The sequence below is a fragment of the Mirounga angustirostris genome, unplaced genomic scaffold, assembly GCF_029215605.1.
Source record: "Mirounga angustirostris isolate CCGP_5_RB_7025 unplaced genomic scaffold, mMirAng1.0.hap1 SCAF_6, whole genome shotgun sequence".
In the NCBI taxonomy this organism is placed as follows: Eukaryota; Metazoa; Chordata; class Mammalia; order Carnivora; family Phocidae; genus Mirounga; species Mirounga angustirostris.
Window position 1 is genome coordinate 37,937,860 of NW_026991714.1, and position 23,197 is coordinate 37,961,056.

The 23,197-nt window shown below is 39.0% G+C and overlaps 1 protein-coding gene across 16 annotated transcripts in view; it reads left to right on the top strand.

Annotated features, from left to right (window-relative positions):
- Window positions 1-23,197, top strand: part of TATDN3 (TatD DNase domain containing 3) — a 47,546-nt gene that overhangs the window by 404 nt on the left and 23,945 nt on the right. For 3 of the 16 annotated variants that reach the window (XR_010412280.1, XR_010412283.1, XM_064594156.1), the window contains exons 2-11: window positions 1,512-1,544; window positions 2,454-2,527; window positions 3,163-3,247; window positions 8,153-8,215; window positions 9,454-9,563; window positions 9,728-9,783; window positions 11,342-11,454; window positions 15,901-15,981; window positions 20,327-20,357; window positions 21,822-21,852. Coding sequence is in view for 9 of the 16 variants with exons in the window: in XM_064594156.1 (XP_064450226.1) it covers window positions 1,512-1,544; window positions 2,454-2,527; window positions 3,163-3,247; window positions 8,153-8,215; window positions 9,454-9,563; window positions 9,728-9,783; window positions 11,342-11,454; window positions 15,901-15,981; window positions 20,327-20,357; window positions 21,822-21,852 (677 nt within the window). In the remaining 7 variants the exon portion in view is untranslated. Of the gene's footprint in view, window positions 1-1,511; window positions 1,545-2,453; window positions 2,528-3,162; window positions 3,248-8,152; window positions 8,216-9,453; window positions 9,564-9,727; window positions 9,784-11,341; window positions 11,455-15,900; window positions 15,982-16,093; window positions 16,517-18,101; window positions 18,884-20,326; window positions 20,358-21,821; window positions 21,853-22,428; window positions 22,995-23,197 lie in introns of those variants that run through there. The other 13 variants (XR_010412285.1, XR_010412286.1, XM_064594160.1 and 10 more) reach the window with 10 other exon arrangements.

Below are 23,197 nucleotides of genomic sequence, written 5' to 3' on the forward strand. Positions count from 1 at the left end.
CTCTCTATTCCTGCGTGGCTTTTATTTGCCCTTCCCGCTTACGAGAGGGCTTCTGCCCTACCTTCCCTTGGCCCGGCTGTTTACCCCACCGGCCTCGGCCTCGCAGCTCCTGGCCTGGCCGAGCATCCACTTTGCCCAGGAGAAGTGTGCTCTCGGTACTTACCGGCGCGCCGTGTGCTCCTGTTCTAATGGGGGAGAGAAGCAAACAGAAAGAACAGAACACACACAAAATCCGAGTTACCAAGTGTTTTACCAGCTACATTGGAAACCAGAAGCTGATAAATGAGAAGGAAGAGCAGAGTCTCTTAAGGGGGAAAACCTCTCAAGAGGTGACACTTCGTTTGGAACTGGAAAGGCAAAGAGCCAGCCGAGCAAGGAGGTGGGTGTACGCGGTGTAGAAAGCAAGCAGATCGCAGGCTCCAGACAGGATAGAATTTGACGCATTCAAGCTACAAAAAGGCTAGGTGGAGGGTGATGAGCTAGAGAGAGCCCCTGGAATAAGACTAGAGGGTTGCAGGGGATAGGTGACGTAGGTCAGTAAGGACAAGGTAGATCCAGTAAAGGTGTTTGGGTTTTTTGTTTTTTAAGGGAGAGTGACAAGATCTGATTTCCATTTTAAAAACCATTTTGCTGATGGAGAACAAGTGTGGAAGTTAGAAAACCAGTTTGAAGGCTTTTGCTGTATGTAGACAGCAGATGATGATGATTGCAGGGGAGTTTGAGAAAAGTAGGTGGATTCAGTGTGTGTTTTAGAGCCAGAATCTATGGTACATGCTGAGGAATTGGATGTGGAGAGGGAGAGAAAGAGAGGACATGAGGATGCTGTAGGGAGGATGGTGGTGCTGTTTACTGAGAGGAGGGAAGACGGAGGTTGGGGAGGGCAGATAGAAGGAATAGGTTTGTAGAGGAGAGCCATGTTTGGCACATGTTGAAGCCTAATATCCATCCAAGTGGAAATGTCATATAGTCGATTTTAAATGTCAGTCTTGGGCTCAGGAGAGAATTCTAGGCTGGAGCTCAAAACTGGGGACTCGTTAGCATAATGATGATATCAAAACCTATGGATGCCATCACCTGAGGTGTGTACAGAGAGAGGAGCATAGGGTCCTGAAATCCAATAGAGAGAGCCAGCTAAGGAGACTGAAAGTAGCAGCTAGTGGAGGGTGGTGTTTGCAGGAGAGCGGTATTGCAGAAGCCAAGAGTGGGAAATATTTCAGGAAGGAAGAAATGGACAAGTGAGGAGTTCTTAATGCTGCTGAGGGGTAGAGTAAGGGGAGGACAGAGAAGTGTCCATTATATTTGACAATAACAGTTTCTGTTTTAGTGGAGTAGGAACAGAAGCCAGATTTTACTGAGAGAAAGGAAGAGTAAACAGAAGGTGGGGGAGTGTAGCTCTTCACATTCTATCACACTGTTCCTTGCCATTGTTGTCTCAACTACACTGATATACACAGCCAAAGAGCAGTTAGTTATTCATCTAAAATAATTGTGATGACTTATGCTTATTTTAGGATCTGGATGATGTGTTGGAGAAAGCCAAGAAGGTAAGTCAATATCTATAATTGCCCTTTGTTTTCCTATTAATTTCAATCTAGAACAGCTTGAAATTTAGATTTACTATGCCTATGTTGCTTTGTTAATAAGTAGCATTAATTTACTGTTTACTATATGCCAGGCACGGAGCTTAGTCCTTTCTGTACATATCTCATTTAATGTTTCACAACATCCTTATGAAGAAGCTGCTATTTTAGAGCCAAACATTACCCATTTGATAGAGGAGGAAACTCAGACCTACAGATTAATTTATCCAAAGATACACTGCTAGTAAAGTGATACAGACAAGATAGTCTGAATCCAAAACATGTTCCCACAGCTACCATGCTTACCAGTTATATGGAACAGATCGGTCTGTCTCCCAGTTCTAAAATTAACATTATTCCAGAGATCTTGAAGAAATTATAAAAGTTTTCTGAGACATTTTGATTTGTTTCAGGAAAAAAAATACTAATTTTTGGAAGTTTGTATGAAATTCATTGTAACTACCTCTTTGTAACTTTCCCTTAAAGTGATAGTCAGAAACGGTTGCCAATACATTTTTACATACACAGCTATCATTCAATATGGCAGGTTAATAAGGAGCATGGGCTCTGGAGTTACACAGGCATAATGATCTTGAGCAAGTTATTTGACTCCATCCAGAACTGCTGATCAATATGATGGATTACAGCAATGCCTACCTCATAGGGCTGTGTAGATTAAATGAGGTAATATTTATATTCACTGAACATAGTGCCTGAAACATAGTAAGTACTCAGTGATTGCCATCATGATTATATTGATGGAGTATGAGTGAGCAAGAATAACTGAAAGTACAGAAGATTATAAATTTCTCTTCAGTTATGTTAGATGTGTATTGTTTGAGATTCTAACTATTCTATTCATTTTTGTTTCAGGCCAATGTTATGGCTCTTGTGGTGGTTGCTGAACATTCAGGAGAATTTGAAAAGATAATGCAGCTTTCAGAAAGGTGCTACTTTTCATTAAGAATTTAAAGAGTTGCTGGACGCTTGGGTGGCTCAGTCGTTAAGCGTCTGCCTTCAGCTCAGGTCATGATCCCAGGGTCCTGGGATCGAGTCCCACATCGGGCTCCCTGCTCCGCGGGAGGCCTGCTCCTCCCTCTCCCACTCCCCCTGCTTGTGTTCCTGCTCTCACTATGTCTCTCTCTGTCAAATAAATAAATAAAAATCTTCAAAAAAAAAAAAAGAATTTAAAGAGTTGCTGGGGCGCTTGGGTGGCTCAGTGGGTTGAGCGTCTGCCTTCGGCTCAGGTCATGATTTCAGGGTCCTGGAATCGAGCCCTGTGTTGGGCTCCCTGCTAGATGGAGAGTCTACTTCTCCCTCTCTCCCTCTGCCCCTCCCCCCTGCTTGTGCTCTCTCCCTCAAACAAATAAAATCTTAAAAAAAAAATAAGAATTTAAAGAGTTGCTAATAAGGATGCAGTTATGTCATATTTGTACTATCAAAGGTCATCCAATTTTAAAGAGAATGAGAAGAAGAAAATCCATCAACATAGCCCTAAAAAATTCTTTCATACTTGTTCTTTAGCGTAACATTGTCTACTAGTTTAATATTCCTGCTTTCTTAATTTGTTCTACATTTTTAGGTATAAGGGGTTTGTCCTGCCGTGCTTGGGTGTTCACCCTGTTCAAGGAGTTTCACCAGGAGATCAAAGAAGTGTCACATTAAAGGTAAAAGTCATATAAAACAAGAACCATAAAAAATGATACCTTTGTTTCAGTAATGCTCCTCTTTCTGATTTATATTCTAAGGCAATAATCCAGAAGAAGGAAATGCTACCTTTCACAAAGGTGTTTGTTGCAGCATTATTTGTAGTAGAGAAAAAAAACAGAAACAACCTAGAGGCTCAGAAATTAAGGAAAAATTAACTTGTAGAGTGTTAAATATACGTATGTATGTATGGAATGCATACATGGAAGCTGAGAACGATAAGGTTTATTTTATGTAGCAATGAGGAAAAATGTTTACAATATAATATAGGGAGAAAAGCAGGATGCCAAATGGCTTATTCCCTAGTTGTGACATTCATGTGAAAATATATTCTGTAAGGAAAAGACTAGAGGGAAAAACACAGAAATGACATTAGCTGTGATGATCGGGTAGTTTTCACATTTTTTACCATGTTGTCATATTGTTTGGCCAAAAAGTGATAAAATATCCAGAAAAAGAAAGATACAAATTCATAGATATAGTACCGTAAGGGAACACAGTATCATCTTGAACGTTAAACTGTCTCTAATGGAATGCTCTTGACTTATGAAACTGTAGTGCTTTTATACCGACCGGCTCTAAAACAAATCCTACCCACAAGATCTCATTGACTGACAATAGCCAATATGTCTCATATTTCAGACTCATCTCCTGACTTGTCATCGGGAGGTCCAGTTTCTTAAGTGCTTTATTACATAAATGTGAGTGATAGCACCCCCCATTTTTAAGAAGGAAAGACTTTCTGTTACCTATGAATAAATTAAGATACAAGGTCTTTCATTTTTTATAGTAATGAATATGTATTCCTACATTAGGATACCCCAGATAGTTCTGTTTATTTTGAAACAAAATTGTTTTTAATTCACTTCAAGTAAAAATAAATACTTGTCCTGTAGTTCTCCTGAGTTGTTCTCCTGGGATGATAAAATTAGTTAAATTGCCAGAGAGATACAGTTCCCAAAATGTTGGGGATCATAGCAGGACAGCATTTATTTCATTTATATAGAGATTTATATGACTAGGCATTCATTTAGTTAGTCAGTCAGCAAGTGTTTACTGAGCACCTACTGCATTCCAAGCACTGCTGTAAGCACTGTAGAGTGAAATCCCTCTCATGGAAGCTAGATTCTAGTCGGGGGCAGACAGACAATCAACAATTAGATACATGGACAGGAAAACTGTAGATAGCACTCAGTGCTTTAAGACAATCAAACAAGATTATGTGATAGGGATTGTGGATGCTGATTTTTGGATTGTAGTCAAGGAAGGCCTCTCTGAGATGGTGATATGAGAACTGCAGCCTGAATGCTGCCAAGGAGTTGGCCCTGCAGAGAGAGGGCTCAGAGTGTTGTAGGCAAACGAAACAACCCAGCACAAAGGTCCTAAGGTAGGAATGAGCTTGACGTGGTCAAGAAACAGAAAGAGAGCTGCTGTGGCCGAGGGAAGGGGAAGTAACGGTGGCGGGGTCAGAGGGACTGGGCAGGGAGCACCGCGTCCAGGGCCTTGCTGGAGTTCAGTTTGCATCAGTGGGGGGATTCGAAGTGAGGAGGGACAAGATGGGATTTATGTTTTGAAGAGATCCCCTTGGGTATGGTGTGAAGAACAAATTTTGAAGAGTGCAAAAAAACAAGACAGGAAGAGTGAGAAGACCACTGCAGTAGTCCCTGGGAGAGAGGATGGCAGACTGGACCAGAGTGCCAGCAGCAGAGGCGAGAGGGAAGTGGCTGGATTTGACGTATTTTGGCATAAATGTAGAACTGATAGAACTGTTTAACTTACAAAACTAATGAGAATAGCAACATTAGATAGGTAATTCCAGATTCTCAAAGCAGATATGAACTCATAAAATCTCAGGATAGCCCTCTGGAAAACACCAGAGATAAGCAATTATTCCTCTTTTATTCTTAGTGTGCTTATAGTCCATAGCCTAGTTTAGTTTTCTCATAACGATTAGATTATAAACCCCTAATATAAACCCCTGATACTTGGTATGTAGTAAGTGTTTAGTAAATTCACTTGGTTCATAAAATTAAAGTTCCTGGGGCGCCTCGGGGCTCAGTCAGTTGAACACTGGGACTCTTGATTTCACTTCAGGTTTCTATCCCAGGATCATGAGATCAAACCCCACGTTGGGCTCCACCCTGGGTGTGGTGCCTGCTTGGGATTCTGTCTCTCCCTTTGCCCTTCCTCGCTCTAATAAATAAAATTAAAATTGCCTAGCTCACACAAATCTTTCAGCATATTCCTGAACTTATCCATTCAATAAATATTACTACCAGGCAGGGCTTGGGACCCAGAGATATTTCAGGGAACCACAATTCACTGTGTGTGATCTACTGCCCCCTGCAGGCAGGGCATGTGCTCTGCAGTTGGCTCCCCTCCCTGCTTGGCCTGCTTCACATATTTGTGTTACACACCTGACCCTGTTTTCAAGATTGTAAAGACTAAACATTTTGTTTAATAAAAAAACTATTGTAATTATTTAAAATCATTCAGAATCAATCTGCTCTCCTTCCCTTTTGCCCTCCGTCCCCCTTTCTCCTCCTCCTTTCTTTCTTCTCTCGTCTTTCAGCAGCATAATGGGAACAGCACAGGCTTTGAAGTCAGAGACCTGGCCTATTGGCTTCTTTGATCTGTGGCACTTCACTTTGCTAAGTCTCAATTTCCTCATTTGTAAACCATGAATAATTATACAATGGTAGTAGTCCCGGTCATAGGTGTAGAGGTATAGGATCTTTAAAAACCCCATAATAGGGGCGCCTGGGTGGCTCAGTTGGTTAAGCGACTGCCTTCGGCTCAGGTCATGATCCTGGAGTCCCGGGATCGAGTCCCGCATCGGGCTCCCTGCTCAGCGGGGGGTCTGCTTCCCCCTCTGCCCTCTTCCCTCTCCCCTCTCGTGTTCTCTGTCTCTCATTCTCTCTCTCTCTCAAATAAATAAATAAAATCTTAAAAAAAAAAAAAAAAACACCCTTAATAGAACCATTGGCTATTAAAGAACTTGAGACATCATTCAAGAGGTGGGAATAGAAATGAAGTCAGAAATAGACCTATGGAATGTCTTTATAAAACTGTTTACATGGGGGGCGCCTGGGTGGCTCAGTTGGTTAAGCGACTGCCTTCGGCTCAGGTCATGATCCTGGAGTCCCGGGATCGAGTCCCGCATCGGGCTCCCTGCTCAACGGGAAGTCTGCTTCTCCCTCTGACCCTCCCCCCTCTCATGCTCTCTCTCTCTCTCTCATTCTCTCTCTCAAATAAATAAATAAATAAAATCTTTAAAAAAAAAAAAACTGTTTACATCTGTTGAAATAAAACGATAGGGACCATACACACAAATACACACATATAAAATTAGTAATATGAATTATATTAATTTCTACTTACTATGCTTGACTTGCCAGAAACTTCCAGATTATTTCATGAGAAGTTGAAACAGTCTCATTGTAAATTTGTTTTGCTTTTTACATGGATAATAGATATTCCAAGAAGCTCATTTTTCCCTCTATCTGGTCTTCATCCAAATGTACACTTCCTTTGTAAGACTTTCCAAGTGTCAACCATTTCCTGGGTAATCTCTACCTTCTCCAGCCCCTCTGAACTTCAGAGACAGAGCAGTTTGGATGTTTGATATGGAAAAAGCTTTGGCTGACGATGTTTAACCTCCTCAACTATTGTCAGACACTGTCTCTGATCTGTAGGGTTTTATACTCTTAGCTCCCCATGACACTGTTAATTCCTCTTTATCGAGTCTACTAGAATATATTTCTGAGGCCATGATCTACTCTGTCCCTCATGTTATCTGTCTCCAGAGGCATAATTGTAAAATCTCCTCCTGCTCCTCTACCATCTGTTCCACCTCTCTTTTCTTAATTCTCCTTTGTTCTAATTATCCTCAGTAGAAGTTCTTTGCAATTTACATATCCTGAGACTAAAATCCTCAAAGTAGTTTAAAAGATATCTAGGAGCAAATTTTCCATATATTTGTCTTTCCCTTATCTTACAAGGGAACCCTCACAGAGTAAATTCTCTTTAAATGGAAATAGTAATACCATGGAAACTAACAGTACTTAGTTACTTCAATAATTGACAAACAAGCATATGTGTGATAATTAGTGTTTATGCTGTTGAACCTTTAGGACAAAAATAGGCTAAGCAGGATTATAAAGACAAAAGAAATTGGTGGAAACAGTGCAGAGGATGTATGGGATTGTTGCTATTAAAAAACTCAAAAACCATTAACATCCTAAGAGGAGGACAGAGAACAGCACTCCCCAAAAACTCAGTTACAAAGGTGACTGCCAAAGATGGCTCTTGGTCACCTATTCCAGGAGGAAATCCAAATCAGTCCTAAATGTCAGGAAATTCCTCCTAAATATTAGGAAGTGTTTAAGTGAGACTTTTCATTGAAAGTCATGTTCTTGTAACCTGACTGGGTGTGGGATGTTTCTACTCAAATTTCCAAATAGTAGTACTCACCATTATAGAAGGATGACTGTCGGGCGTCTGGGTGGCTCAGTCGTTAAGCGTCTGCCTTCGGCTCAGGTCATGATCCCAGGGTCCTGGGATGGAGTCCCACATCTGGCTTCCTGCTCAGCGGGAAGCCTGCTTCTCCCTCTCCCACTCCCCCTGCTTGTTCCCTCTCTCGCTGTCTCTCTCTCTGTTGAAGAATAAATAAAGTCTTTAAAAAAAAATAAAAATAAATAAATAAATTTAGAAGGATGACTGTCACTACTTCTTCAACTGGTTAAAGGTATGGAATGTATGTAAAAGACCCAGTATAATATAGTGCCTGGTATATAAAAGGTGTTTTCTAAAGTATCAGTTCCCTTACACTTCTATTTAAACAAATTTACTTTTTTTTCTCCTAGGATTTGGATGTAGCTTTGCCCATTATGGAGAATTATAAAGATCAGTTGTTGGCAATTGGAGAGGTAACACCAAATAGCTGATCAAATGACTGCTAATCCAGACTTTTCATATGATATATGAATATAATCTTTAGTTCACTATTGGTGATTATAACTGACTTAGATAATTATATTCACTTCATTTAGCTGGATAATAATTTGTCACTACTTCCTCAATAAGCAAAAGAGCCTGAGGTAAGACAGTAGAAAGCCCCACTATAGATTTATGTTAATGAAAGAAAACTACTTTATTAGCATTTCTGTGTACTTTGTTCTTTTTTTTTTCCTTTTCTTAAATAGGGTCGTCATCTCTATAGTTAGTTAACGCAGTATATACAGACATACTTCAAATAGACTAGAGTTTGTTGGGGTGCCTGGCTACCTCAGTTGGTGGAGTATGTGACTCTTGATCTCAGGGTCCTAAGTTCCAGCCCCACATTGGACGTAGAACTTACTTAATAAATAAATAAAATATATATTTTTTGAATTTAAAAATAGGCTAGAGTTTGTAATTAAAGAACATTTTTTATTAAATAATTTACAGTTGTGAAGCATTTTTATCACTTGGTAATAAACTCCACTTCTAATCAAAGATAAAAGATAAGAGTAACACTTAAATTAGAATATAGACTTTAGCAATGTATGCCAAAAGAGTATCAAGGGAAACAGTCATTTATAATCTTCACTGTCCAATGTAGTAACCACATACAGCACTTGAAATGTGATGGGTCCAAATTGAGATATGCTATAAATATAAAACACACAGGATTTCAAAGTCTTAGTACCCAAAAAAAGAATGTAAAATAATGCAATGATTTTTTATATTGATTTTGTATTGAAATAATAATATTACTATATAATAATAATGATGTTTTAGACATACAGATTAAATAAAGTGTATCATTAAAATTAATTTCACCTGATTCTTGTTAGTGTTTTGGTTTTTTTTTTTAAAGATTTTATTTATTTATTTGACAGGGAGACACAGCGAGAGAGGGAACACAAGCAGGGGAAGTGGGGGAGGGAGAAGCAGGCCTCCCTGGGATCATGACCCAAGTGGAAGGCAGATGCTTAACAACTGAGCCACCCAGGCACCCCTCTTGTTAGTGTTTTTAATGTGGCTACTAGAAAATGTAAAGTTATATATGTGACTTGCATGTATGGCTCCCATCATATTTCTCTTGGACAGCACTGCTCCACAGTATGTCTTTTGAATTCATTAAACCGTAAACATGTAAATCTGTTTTATCTTTCTGTTACAGGTGGGACTAGATTTCTCCCCCAGATTTGCTGGCACTGATGAGCAGAAAGAAGAGCAACGACAAGTCCTAATCCGACAGGTCCAGTTAGCCAAAAGATTAAATTTGCCTTTGTAGGTTAATTAACCATCTTTCTATATTAATAGCTATAGAGAAAATTAAATAATGATTCTCCTGAGATGGAGCTCTGTATTTTTTTTTCTCTGAATTACTTTAATAGAACAAAAATAATACTTTGAGATTAAGTACCTAAAAGGAATTTTTTGTTGTTAAACAGAAATGTTCACTCACGCTCTGCTGGAAGACCCACCATCAGCCTCTTGAATGAGCAAGGTATTTAGGTTCCTGAGAGAAGTGTGCCTAATATTTATGTTTGACAGTTCCAGTCCACATGCACATAGAATAAGCTGTGTTTTAATTTGATTTCTTAAAGGGAAGGGAGTGGGGCAAGAGTGGAGGTGGAAATGAACTAAGGTGATTTTGCAAGTCAGCCTACTTTCAAGAGTGATTATGACATTTAGAAGGCCAGCATAGAGCAAATGAAAAATTGGATCAAGTAATTTATATTCCTTAGTTTAAAAATTAACAGCTCTAATTTTTTAATCAGCTTAAGTAGCTGATTAATGAGAGAGGAAAAAACAAAGCAAAGATGGGTTACTGTCTTGCATGTTTTCTGGCTGCTGCCTCAGAAAATGGTATTATACAGGTCGTGGCCATCATACCAGAAATGCACTGTTATCTTCACCTGTTGCTCCTAAAGTAAAAATATATCTTATAGCATTACTTTTCAGACTTTTTAAAGTACCATCCACAGTAAGAAATACACTTGAGTACTTTTTTTGGTACTTAGACTTTATTTTGAGACTCAGTATATACATATACAGAAAACTGGCCAAAGTTTAAGGAGCAGTACATCTATATGTATGTGCAGATAGGCATATATAAATATGTACATATACATATATGCAGTCACACATATACACATAAGCATATGCTGGTCAGTCGAGACCCACTAAATTGATTCCATAATTCATTTATGATTGTAACCCACTATTGATCATGTCTACTGTTTGAAAAAAACAGTATCAAATAGTAAAGTAAGTGTAATTGCCTGCAACTAGAAAGCATTGTATTTCTCAGTGATGAGAATCACTGGAATTACTCATACTGAGCATGATTTTTATGCAGGCTGAGCAGCCATCCTTTAAGAACTGGAGGTGATTTGGTGAAGCCAGTCCTAACTATTGAGTCTCTGAGTCATTGAGCTCCCTGTTTCTTCTTTCACTAGCATTCTTGTTAAGGATAATTTCACTGCTTAAAAATCTAGTAGGAATAATAATTTGACAGTTTACAAACTTCTAGAAAAAGTTTGATAGTATAAGAAGTTTAAATATTTATTTAAAAATTTATATTTTTTCTAATGTAGGCTCCACGCCCCATGTGGAGCCCAACGTGGGGCTTGAACTCACGACCCTGAGATCAAGACCTGAGCTGAAATCAAGAGCTGGATGCTTAACTGACTGAGCCACCCGGGGGCCCTTAAAAAATTGTATTTCGATTTTATTCTGAAGATTAAGAATGTTCTCTATTTTTTATTTTACTGTTTGAACACTGTACATTTACCCTTTAGAAATCATATAGGGGCACCTGGTTGGAAGAGCATGCAATTCTTGATCTCAGGTTTTGAGTTCAAGCTCCATATGGGGTGTAGAGATTACTTAAATAAATAAAACTTAAGAAAAAAAAAAAGAAGTCATAGAACCTCATCTTTATATTATAGTGACCAAAGTTTACTTAAAATTTATAATCTATGTTGCCCACTTTGATTAGTGGGAAAACTTCTTGTTAAGGAAATGAAAGGAAACTCTAAATTATCTTTAATCTTTAACAGGTGCTGACAAAGTGCTCCTGCATGCATTTGATGGCCGGCCATCTGTAGCGATGGAAGGAGTAAGAGCTGGGTACTTCTTCTCAATTCCTCCTTCTATCATAAGAAGTGGACAGGTAAGTTCCTTACCTAAGCCTCATTTTATGCTTTGTAAAATACCCTTTAAATCATGAGCTTTTATTACACACTTGTAATACTATTCGAGTTACATTACAAAAAGTAATCATCAGTCCCTACCTCACATGTATATGAAAAGTAGCTCAAAAATGAATCAAAGAGCTAAACCCAAGAGCTAAAATTTATAAAACTATTAGAAGAAAACAAATCAAAATCTTTGTAACTTTGGAATAAGCAGTGGTTTCTTACATATGACACCAAAAGCACAAGCAACCAAAGAAAAAAATAGATAAATTGGACATCGTCAAAATTTAAAACTTCCACAATAAAACAGTTTTTGAACTTTATGCTTCAAAAAACACTATTGAGAAAGTGAAAAGATAACCCACAGAAGGAGGAAAGGTGTTTGCAAACTATATCTGGTAAGGGTCTAGTATTCAGAGTACATAAAATACCATTACAACTCACCAAGTAGAAAGACAAATAATCTGGGGTGCCTGGGTGGCTCAGTCGTTAAGTGTCCAACTCTTGGTTTGAGCTCAGGTCGTGATCTCCAGGTTGTGGAATTGAGCCCTGTATCAGGCTCCACACTTGGTGGGGAGTCTGCTTGAGATTCCCTCCCTCCTTCCTCTGCCCCTCCCCGCTCACACTCACTTTCTCTCTCTCTCTCTCTCTCTCTCTCTCTCTCGCGCGCGCGCTTTCAAATAAATAAATAAATCTTAAAAAAAAGAAAAAAAGACATGTTGGATTTTGTCAAATGTTTTTTTCTTTTTAAAGAAACTGTTTATTTCTATCAACCTTATTTCCATTTTCTGTTTGTCAAATGTTTGTTCTGCCTCTACTGAGATGATCATACTGGTCTTCTTTTCTTGGCCTGTAAACTGTATTGATTGATTTTCTAATGTAGAACCAACCTTGTATTCCTTGGATAAATTCTACTTGGTCATGAGCCAGGCATACCTCAGTGATGTTGCAGGTTCGGTTCCAGACTACTGCAATAGAGCAAATATCACAGTAAAGCAAGTCAAGTGAATTTTTTGGTTTCCCAGTGCATATAAAAGTTATGTGTACACTATATTGTAGTCTATTAAGTGTGCAATAGCACTGTGTCCAAAAAAACAATGTACATACCTTAATTTAAAAGTGTTTTATTGTGGGGCACCTGGGTGGCTCGGTCAGTTAAGTGTCCAGCTCTTGGTTTTAACTCAGGTCATGGTCTCGCAGTCATGGGATCCAGCCCTGTGTCCAGCTCCTCATTCAGTGCAGAGTCTGCTTCAGATTCTATCGCTCTACCCCTCCCAGCTAGTGTGCGCTTACTCTCTCTCAAATAAATAAGTAAAAATTTAAAAATAAATAAAAGTATTTTATTGTTAAAAAATGCTAACCATCATCTGAGCTTTCAGGGGGTCATAATCTCCTTGCTGGTGGAGGGTCTTGCCTCAATGTTGGTGGCTCCTGACAGATCAGGGTGATGGTTGCTAAAGGTTGGGGTGGCTGAGGCAATTTCTTAAAATAAGACAACAGTGAAGTTTGCTGCATCCATTGATTCTTCCCTTCAAGAATGATTTTTCTATAGCACATGATGCTATTTAATAGCGTTTTGCCCACAGTAGAACTTCTTTCAAAATTGGAGTCAATCCTCTTAAACCCTGCCACTGCTTTATCAACTAAATATATGTAATATTCTAAGTCTATTGTTATTTCAGCAATCTTCACAGCATCTTCACCAGGAGTAGATTCCATCCCAAGAAACTACTTTCTCTGCTCACCCATAAGAAACAACTCCTCATTCATTCAAGTTTTATTGTGAAATTGCAATAATTCATTCACATCTTCAGGCTCCACTTCTGATTCCAGTTCTCTTACTATTTCCACCACATCTGTAGTTACTTTCTCCACTGAAGTCTTGAACCCCTCAAAGTCATTTATGAGGGTTGGAATCAATTTCTTCCAAACTTCTGTTAATGTTGATATTTGGACCTCTTTCTATGACTTACAGATGTTTTTAATGACATGTAGAATGGTGAATCCTTCCCAGAAGGTTTTCAGTTTACTTTGCCCAGATCCATCCGAGGAATCACTATGTGATACTAACTATAACCTCATGAAATGTATTTCTTAAATAATAACACTTGGAAATCAGAGTTATTACTTGGTCCACAGACTGCAGAATGGTTGTTGTGTTAGCAGGCATGAAAACATTACTCTTCTTGTACATCTCCAGCAGAGCCCTTGGGTGACCAGGTGCATTGTCAATGAGCAGTAATATTTTGGAAGGAATCTTTTTTATCTCAACAGTGGACTTAATTTTTATTAAATCATGTTGTAAGCAGATGTGCCTGCATCCAAGCTTTGTTGTTCCATTTATAAAGCACAAGCAGAATAAATTTAGCACTATTTCTAAGGGCCCTAGGATTTTTAGAATGGTAAGTAAACATTGACTTCAACTTAGTCAACCAACTGCATTAGCACCTAATGAGAGTTAGCCTGTCCTTTGAAGTTTTGAAGGCAGGCATAGATTTTTCTCTCTAGCTACAAAAGTCCTAGATGGCATCTTCTTCCAGTATAAGGCTGTTCTGTCTACATTGAAAATCTATCCTTTAGCATGGCCACCTTCATAAATTCTCTTAGCGAGATTTCTGGGTAACTCACAGCTTCTACATTAGCACTTGCTGCTTTACCTTGCACTTTGATGTTATGGAGACGGCTTCTTTCTGTAAACGTCATGAAACAGCCTCTGCTAGCATCAGGCTCTTCTGCAGCCTGCATAGAATTGAAGGGCCTTGCTCTGAATGGGGCTTCGGCTTAAGGGAAGGTTGTGGCTGGTTTGATCTTCTATCCAGACCACTCAGACTTTCCCTATATCAGTAATAAGGCTGTTTTGTTTTATCATTTGTGTGTTCCCTGGAGCAGCACTTGTAATTTCCCCCAAGAACTTCTTTGCATTCACAACTCAGTGAACTGGCCCAAGACGTCTCACTTTCCGCCTATCTTGGCTTTTCTCACCAGGCTTAATCATTTCTAGCTTTTGATTTAAAATGAGAAATGTGTGACCCTTCCTTTCCCTTGAACACTTAGAGGCCAGTGTAGTGTTATTAGTTGGCCTAATTTCAGTATTGTGTGTCTCAGGAAATAGACCTAAGGAGAGGGAGAGAGACAAGGGAATGGCTGGTGGGTGGAACAGTCAGAACACAAGCAACTTTTAAACTTACCATCTTGTATGGGCGCAGTTCATGGTGCTGCAGAACAATTACAATAGCAACATCAAAGAGCACTGATCACAGATCAGCATAACAAATATAATAACAATGAAAACGGTTGAAATATTGCAAGAATTACCAAAATGTGAATGACATGAAATGAGAAAATGCTTTTGGAAAAAATGGCACCTATAGACTTGCAGGGTTGCCACAAACTTTCGATTTGTAAAAAAACAAACAAAAAAAACACCTCACTGTCTGTGAAACACAATAAAACAAGGTGGGCCTGCATATTATCCTTTTTATAGTTTCATTTTATAGTTTAAGGTAGAACTTTAGATTATTTATTTGTAATCTTTCTTATTTTCTCATGTAAACCTTTACTGCGATAGTTTCATTAGCGCTAACTGGATCTTGTAGATGCAATCCCAGATTTTGATAGATGCTGTATTTTCACTTTCTTTCAGTTTGGAGTATTTTGTAATTTACCTTGTGACTTCCTCTTTGACCATATCGATTATTTCAAAGTGTGTTGCTCAATTTCCAAATACTTAGGAAAATTTGTGGATATCTGCTTGTGTCTATAAATATGGATCTACCTCATCTTTAAAGTGATTGCATAATACTTCACAGTTTGGATGTACCATAATTTATTTAATCATTACCTTAAGATTAGGTCATTTCTAGTGTTTCACTGTTATAAACAGTGCTTCAGTATTCAGCCATAAAAAAGAATGAAATCTTGCCATTTCAACAAAATGGATGGATCAAGAGGGTATTATGCTAAGTGAAATAAATCAGACAGAAAAAGACAAATACTATGTGATTTTACTTTTATGTGGAATCTAAAAAACAAAACAAATGAACAAAGAAAACCAAACAGACTCATAAGAGAACAAACTGGTGGTTGCCAGAAGGGAAGGGGGTGGGGAAATGGGCAAAATAAGTGAAGGGGGTTAAGAGGTACAAACTTTCAGTTACAAACTAAGTTATGGTGTTGAAAAGTACACCATAGGGAATATAGTCAATAGTATTGTGATAATCTTGTATGGTGACAGATGGTAACTACATTTATTGTGGTGAGCATTTAGTAACAGTTGAAAGTTTTAATAATTAATTGAATATGAAAGCATGAATTTTAGGTTCCTGCAAAGTAGGCTGCATTGGTATATGGGTTTAATGCTCCGTTTTTTTTTATCTTTATGTCTCATGTTTTAAACTGACTAGCTTTCTCTTTTCTCTAAGAAACAGAAACTTGTGAAACAGTTGCCTTTAACTTCAATTTGCTTAGAAACAGATTCACCTGCACTAGGACCAGAAAAACAGGTGATTATCTAATTCCTACATTATTTAGATTGTCTTTCTTTTGAGCTATTTTCACCTTAGCTGTGTTTCTCATTACAGTGTAAATACAGTGGAATCCTTTTTTTTTTTTAAGATTTTATTTATTTATTTGAAAGAGAGAGAGTGAATGAGAGGGAGAGAGAATCCCACACTGAGCAGACTCCACACTGAACACAGCCCAACACAGGGCTTGATTCCACGACCACAAGATCATGACCTGAGCCGAACCAAGAGTCAGACGCTTAACCGACTGAGCCATCCAGGTGCCTCCATTGGAATCCTGTTTTAATGCTTGGTTGAGAGGTTTTATTAATTTTATAGCTGTTGTGCTCTAGCGAATATTACTGGATATTGGCCAGGTCTTGATTTACATAATAATGAGAGCCGCACCAGTATAGTAAAAAAACTCAGTGTCTAGAGTCAGAAAGACCTGGATTCAAATCCTATCTCTGCTACCCACTAGCTGAGTGACTTTGGGCAAGTTATTTAATCTCTTTGAATCTGTTTCCTCAGGGCACCTGGGTGGCTCAGTTGGTTAAGCGTCTGCCTTCGGCTCAGGTCGTGATCCCTGAGTACCGGGATCGATCCCCACATCAGGCTCCCTGCTCAGGGGGGGCCTGCTTCCCCTGTCTCCCTGTCCCTCTGCTCCTCTCCCTGCTCATGCTCTCTCTCTTGCTCACTCTCCCTCTCATATAAATAAATAAAATCTTTAAAAAAAACACACACAAAAAAACCTGTTTCCTCATTTACAAAATGACAATAATAACATTAAAATATTACAGTGTGGGGTGCCTGGGTGGCTCAGTTGGTTAAGCGACTGCCTTCAGCTCAGGTCATGATCCTGGAGTCCCGGGATCGAGTCCCACGTCAGGCTCCCTGCTCAGCAGGGAGTCTGCTTCTCCCTCTGACCTTCCCCCTCTCATGTGCTCTCTCTCTCTCTCATTCTCACTCTCTCAAATAAATAAATAAATAAAATCTTAAAAAAAAAATATTACAGTGTGGATTAAATGAAATAATGTATATGAAATGTCTAGCAGTGTCTGGTATATAGTAGATGCTCAAGAAATTTTTTTTTCTTTTAATTGGCATGTTATAATGAGGCTGTTTCTTTCAGTACAAATATTGATATAGTCATGGATTTACTGATCTGATCTTTCTCTACATTTTGTTATTATAGGTCACAAAGAATCATACTTTAAATATTGCTACCTTTTAAAATTATAACTGAAAGGAAGCCAGAGTATCTACTCTTTTTGCCTTAGTGCGTATTATATTCACCTTCCAGTGTGTAGCTAACTTGTGTCCTTGACCGCGCATCAGATCTGTGTCTCCATGCCTGCCAGGTTCAAAAGACTGGCATTCAAGATTCAGCGGTTTGGGAGTAGTTGTGATGTGATTTTTAATAAACTATGATTGTTTATGATTGCAATGTGAATGTTGCTAATTAATGTCCAATTAGATACATATTTTTGTAAGTCAGCTCTTAAAAATATAGAAGACAGAAAAATCACAATTCCAGTTATTTGTTTGGGTATAGAACAAAATGGTACAGAATTGCTTTCCTGGTTAGTGTAAACTAGAAGGAAAAGGACCTAGCATTTTTTTTCCCTAAACAGGAATGAATTTCATTTTTTTTTTTTAATTTATTTGAGAGAGAGAGAGAGAGAGAGAGAGAGCACAAGCTGGGGGAAGGGCAGAAAGAGAGGGAGAAGCAGACTCGCCACTGAGCAGGGAGCCCGATGCAGGACTCCATCCCAGGGCTCCAGGATCATGACCTGAACCGAAGGCAGACACTTTTTTTTTTTTTTTAAGATTTTATTTATTTATTTGACAGAGAGCAACACAAAGAGAGAGGGAACACAAGCAGGGAGAGTGGGAGAGGGAGAAGCAGGCTTCCCGCAGAGCAGGGAGCCCGATGCGGGCCTCGATCCCAGGACCCTGGGATCATGACCTGAGCCAAAGGCAGACGTTTAACGACTGAGCCACCCAGGTGCCCCTCATTGGTTTTTACCAACTCACTTTGTTCTGTTTTGTCTATGGTCTCCAAGATTGCTTCCCTTGACTGTCATATCTGATTCACTTTCTGCTTTGTTCTGTTTCAGGTACGAAATGAACCCCAAAACATTTCCATTTCAGCAGAATATATTGCCCAGGTGAAGGGGATCTCAGTAGAAGAAGTTATAGAAGTGACAACACAGAATTCATTGAGGCTGTTTCCTAAGCTTCAGCATCTGCTCCAGAAGTAGCTTCAAAACCAAATGACATAGGGGACAGCATTTGAGAGAAAGAAATGTTCTGAGTAGGAGTCTGAACTGAAGTGTGAGGCCATTATATAAGGATATAGAAGATTATGATTTTAGAGAAATATTTCTCCTAAAACCGGGCTTGGGTCCTGAAACCCTGGATTCTGATTCTACCTTGTGCTTCTTTATAATTAATGGAGTCCTAGCAAGAGATTGGGAAACACCACTGCTTCTTACCTTACACCATTAAGTAGAACCCACCATATGACCTGAAACCATTTCTTCTGGCAAGGGAGGCTCCCCCAGGTAAGACATGAGCGGTATTGGGACAGCTAACGTTTGATCCTTCACCACCACAGGATTTATCTAGTGGAAGGAGATCATCTTGTTTCTTACACTGTCAGAGATCTCTTTTCTGGGTTTGTAAAATTGAATTGTTAGTACTTTGAATTACTTCTTTTTAAGAGCAAAATGTATAGGTTTTTATATTGATCATAGATTTTGACTTACGAGGCCAGTGGTTTGTGCTATCACCATTAAGTGCCAAGCCCCAAAGTTTAAGTAATAAACCGAGTTTAAGTTCCAGTCTGAATATTGTCACGTTTAAAATGTACATAGCTTTATTAAAATGTATCTGACTATTTTTGCATACAGTGATATTTTATATTTTTAAGTTTTGAAAATCTTGGCTGCAAAGAGTTCTGTGGATGGATGGTGGGTACAGTAGCACGATAATGTGAATGTATGTAATGCCACTAACCTACACACCGGTCGTTATTAAAGTGGTATTTTATGTTATGTCTATTTTACCCCAATTTTTAAAAATCTCATATGTAGTTTACTAAATGTTGTGACCCATACCAAGGCCTGCATATTTAATTTTACTAAATTATACAAGCAGCAAATACTGGAAAAAGTGCCTATCATAGAAAAAAATTAATTTCCTAAAAAGCTAAGTGATTTTACATAATCTTTAGTATTTTGAAATTAATTTATTTATAGAGGAATCAAAACTAGTTCTAGGGCAGACTGTCCAAACCAAACTAGATTAGCTAAGAAACCGAAGAGGGTACTTCATGAAGCACTTGACCACCCATCAGCATCATGAGAGATGACATTCCTACATGTAGTGGGAGATTCTATTAAAATCAGACTTCTGGCTCTCTTTCAACTCTATTTCTTCCGCCTGTTTCCTACCCTTTCTGCCCACACTCCCTTTGTCAAACTCTCACCTTTAAATCCTTTCAGATCCAACTTAAATGACTTCCCCTGGCTCCATCACTCCAGCCACATACAATCCCTGCCCTCTGAATTGTGTAGCTTTCTTCATTTACTCATCAATTTATTCGTTTCATTTATCACACAAACAGTTGTGGAGCCCCTCCAATAGGTTTCCCACTAATCTAGGTCCATAGGTTACAGAGAGGAATAAGACATGGTCCTTGCCTTCAGTTCAAAATGTAATAAAGTGGACAAATAATTTCAAAACAATGTGAGAAGTACTATAATAAAGGAGGAATGAGGTTCTACAAAACCAGTCAGATGACATTTAACACACATTCCTTTTTACTAGGGTTACCTTGTATATGTTTTTGTCTTTAGAAATTACAGACCATTTGAGAACAAACCAATTTTATTTTCTTTTTGCATCTTCTCTGTGGTCTGAAACAAGGTTTGCAATATCATATGCTCTTACATATCTTTTAAAATAAGCGAATGGAGGTAGTAAGTCCAACTGACTGCAGCTGACAAGTTAGATATGTTCTCTTTCAATCTGCTCTTTGAAATGGAGATTTAATACTCTGTACCTTTTAACTGGTTCGGCTTTTGTTTTGTTTTGTTTTGTTTTGAGGTGCATATTTTTCATCTCCAGCCTATGAATGTATTAAATGTTATTCAAAGATTTCCTAATGTTAAACATTCTGAAAAATAGGAATAAACTCTCATGGTCCAGAAAAGCAAATCTTTAATGTTCTGTAGGAATACCCTCCCCCAAGTGAAAGGCTAGAAGGGCTTTTCTAACCCCCTCCCCTCTGACAGCATATGGTGACCTTCTTTACTAAAGGAAACATTTCTTATTCCAGCGTTTGTCTTTTTTTATTCTGGTAAGAAAAGGTAAGAATCAGATGAATATGTATCATTCTTTAAATTAAAAAAGAAAAATTAATATCAACTCTTTTCTTCCATTATTATGCAACCAAGGGTTCATTTGATCACCTTGCTGCTGCTTTTCTATCTCCTGCCCACTACTTTTCTTAATAATCCTCCACCATCCTCTTGCTGTTGCATATTTCCTTCCCCTCTCCCAGATCCTTCTTCTAAGCTGAACATAAAGAAGAGTCTTGTTTTTGCGTGCTTGAGCTACACTCATACTTCAGAGTTTAATTTTTTAATTTGCCCTTTCTTGCCCCTTTCATGCTTTTGATTGAATACTTCACAGTAACATATTTGAATTGACATTTCATTTACAGGATCTGGGTAACTTACAAAGGGTTTCCAGAAACTGTTCTGTACTTTTTAGAGTTTAGCTTTTCAATCATAAGCAAATCTCACTGTCCTTTTTATTTATTTTTTTCACGGCCCTTTTAAAACTATGACAGAGTCTGTGCTAATAATTACAAAGTCAGTCCAAAAGATAGAGTGGAAAGAAATTAGATAATTCTAATTATCTAATTATCAGTGTTACAAGCTTAAACATGAGGCTTCAAGCAAAAACATCCTAGTACGCCCTCCTTACCCTCCTTATTTTTGGCTAATTCCAAAGCAAGCACATCTCTAAAAAAGATGACTTCTTTGGTGAACATCTCTGTAATTCGTTAACAACCTGAGTATTATTTATACCTTGCATGTTAAAACTGGTGCAAATAACATTTCCCAAGTTAATAGTTTAATATAATAAACATAGAGAACCATGCATAGCATATAAAAGCGGAAAGTATTAAAAGTCTAATGTCCTCTGTACAGGACCTTTCTGTGGATTGCTTCTGAAGCCCAAGTAATTTAAATAAATTGTGTAAATACTCACAGTTTATGTGTGATACGTTTCGAATTATAATCCCCTGACTTCCATTCCAGCACTTTTTTCCAAATATCCCAATTTGATCTTTGCATTAGTTTAACATCCTTCAAAAGCCATCCTTTGGGTATTTCAAATCAAGAACTCTGAATTTAAGTAGATAGGCAGTAACTAAGGGAAGCAGTAGGAGAGAGAAGGGGTCTTGAGGTCTTGAGGTTCATATGGATGGACATCTATCTTTTTTTTTTTTTGGCCATGACACATGTGAATTGCTCTCTTTAGTGAATCTCTCACCTTGTAGAAGTTGAAAATGCCAGGTAGTCACTTTCCAGCCTTCTTTGCAACAAGGCACTGACACCATGACCCCCCCTTGAGTTTGAATTATTTGAGGGATTTGAAGAGGCCAGGACTGACCGACTCCATTCTGGTGAGGTGGATAGTATAGCAGTGAATTTAGAGTCCAGCTTGGCAAGGTTGGCAGTGTGCACTGCAGGGTCTGTGCTCAGTGGCTGTGGCAGTGGTCTTTATGCTTCTGGTTCAGTGGCATGAATTTGGTTTTTCAGGCCTCCTGGAGATTTTATCCAATAACCTTCGGTAAGTTCATTTCCTTAAATTAGCTAGATTTCGTTTCTGTTGTTTATATCTTTAAGAATCCTGATTGGTGAGAAGATCGATACCCTAAAGTAGTTGTCACCAAGAAACCCTTGGGGAGGGGCGCCTGGGTGGCTCAATCGTTAAGCATCTGCCTTCGGCTCAGGTCATGGTCTCAGGGTTCTGGGATTGACCCCGCATCGGGCTCACTGCTCTGCAGAGAGCCTGCTTCTCCGTCTCCCACTCCCCCTGCTGTGTTCCCTCTCTCGCCGTCTCTCTCTGTCAAATAAATAAATAAAATCTTTAAAAAAAAAAGAAAAAGAAACCCTTGGGGAAGTGAAGGAAAGAAGGAAGGGAGAGAAGGAACAAGGATTCCTTATAGAGCCTGTAGAGCGTTCCAGGCAGCCATGTCCAGGGAGAAGGCACTGGCAGTCCATGGCAGATGGTGATTTATCTTGTGAAAGCATTTCAAAAGACATTCTTAGAGCAAGAAGGATACATGTTGATTTGGGCATAACGCAAAGGCTACACTGCATTGAACAGTTTCATTCTTTTTCTCCACTTTTCCTGTATTTGTAGAATCCCTTAGCTTACGAGGCACAGCCCGTCTTCCACTCTAGAAGCTGAAGATGCCAAATACTTGCTTTCCCAAATTTTCTTACCAACTATCACAGTTATATGACCTAAGTTCCACCAATACTGCACCCAACCCAGTCTTGGAATCTGAAGCCAGGGATGTAAAGATAAAGAAACCGGCTGTGTGGACACCATGCGGGGGTGGGAGGTGGCACCTGCACCCAGTTGAGAGGCACTGGTGGCCTTGATTGTCCTGTATTATCTAGCATCCGAAGGCAGTGAGTCCTCCTGCACTTTGTGGCCCGATCCTGGGCATTGTTTCTAGCTCTGTGACCTACAAACCGGGTCCACTGGCCTTCTTGGCGCTTGTGTGAGCTACCCAATATATTTAATAAATTCCTTGTCTGCTTAAATTATTCCAAGTTGGTTTCTGTTTCTTGAAACTAAGAACTCTGACCGCTGTAATAGTCAGTCCACAAAACTCCACCCAGGGGATGTCTCACATTGCTGTCCACACCACCACAGACAGCAAAGTTCGTCAATGCAATACTTTCACCAAACAAATTTGAAGTCCATTTTATTTTATTTTTTTAAAGATTTTATTTATTTATTTGACAGAGAGAGACACAGCGAGAGGGAACACAGCAGGGGGAGTGGGAGAGGGAGAAGCAGGCTTCCCGCCGAGCAGGGAGCCCGATGCGGGGCTCGATCCCAGGACCCTGGGATCATGACCTGAGCTGAAGGCAGATGCTTAACGACGGAGCCACCCAGG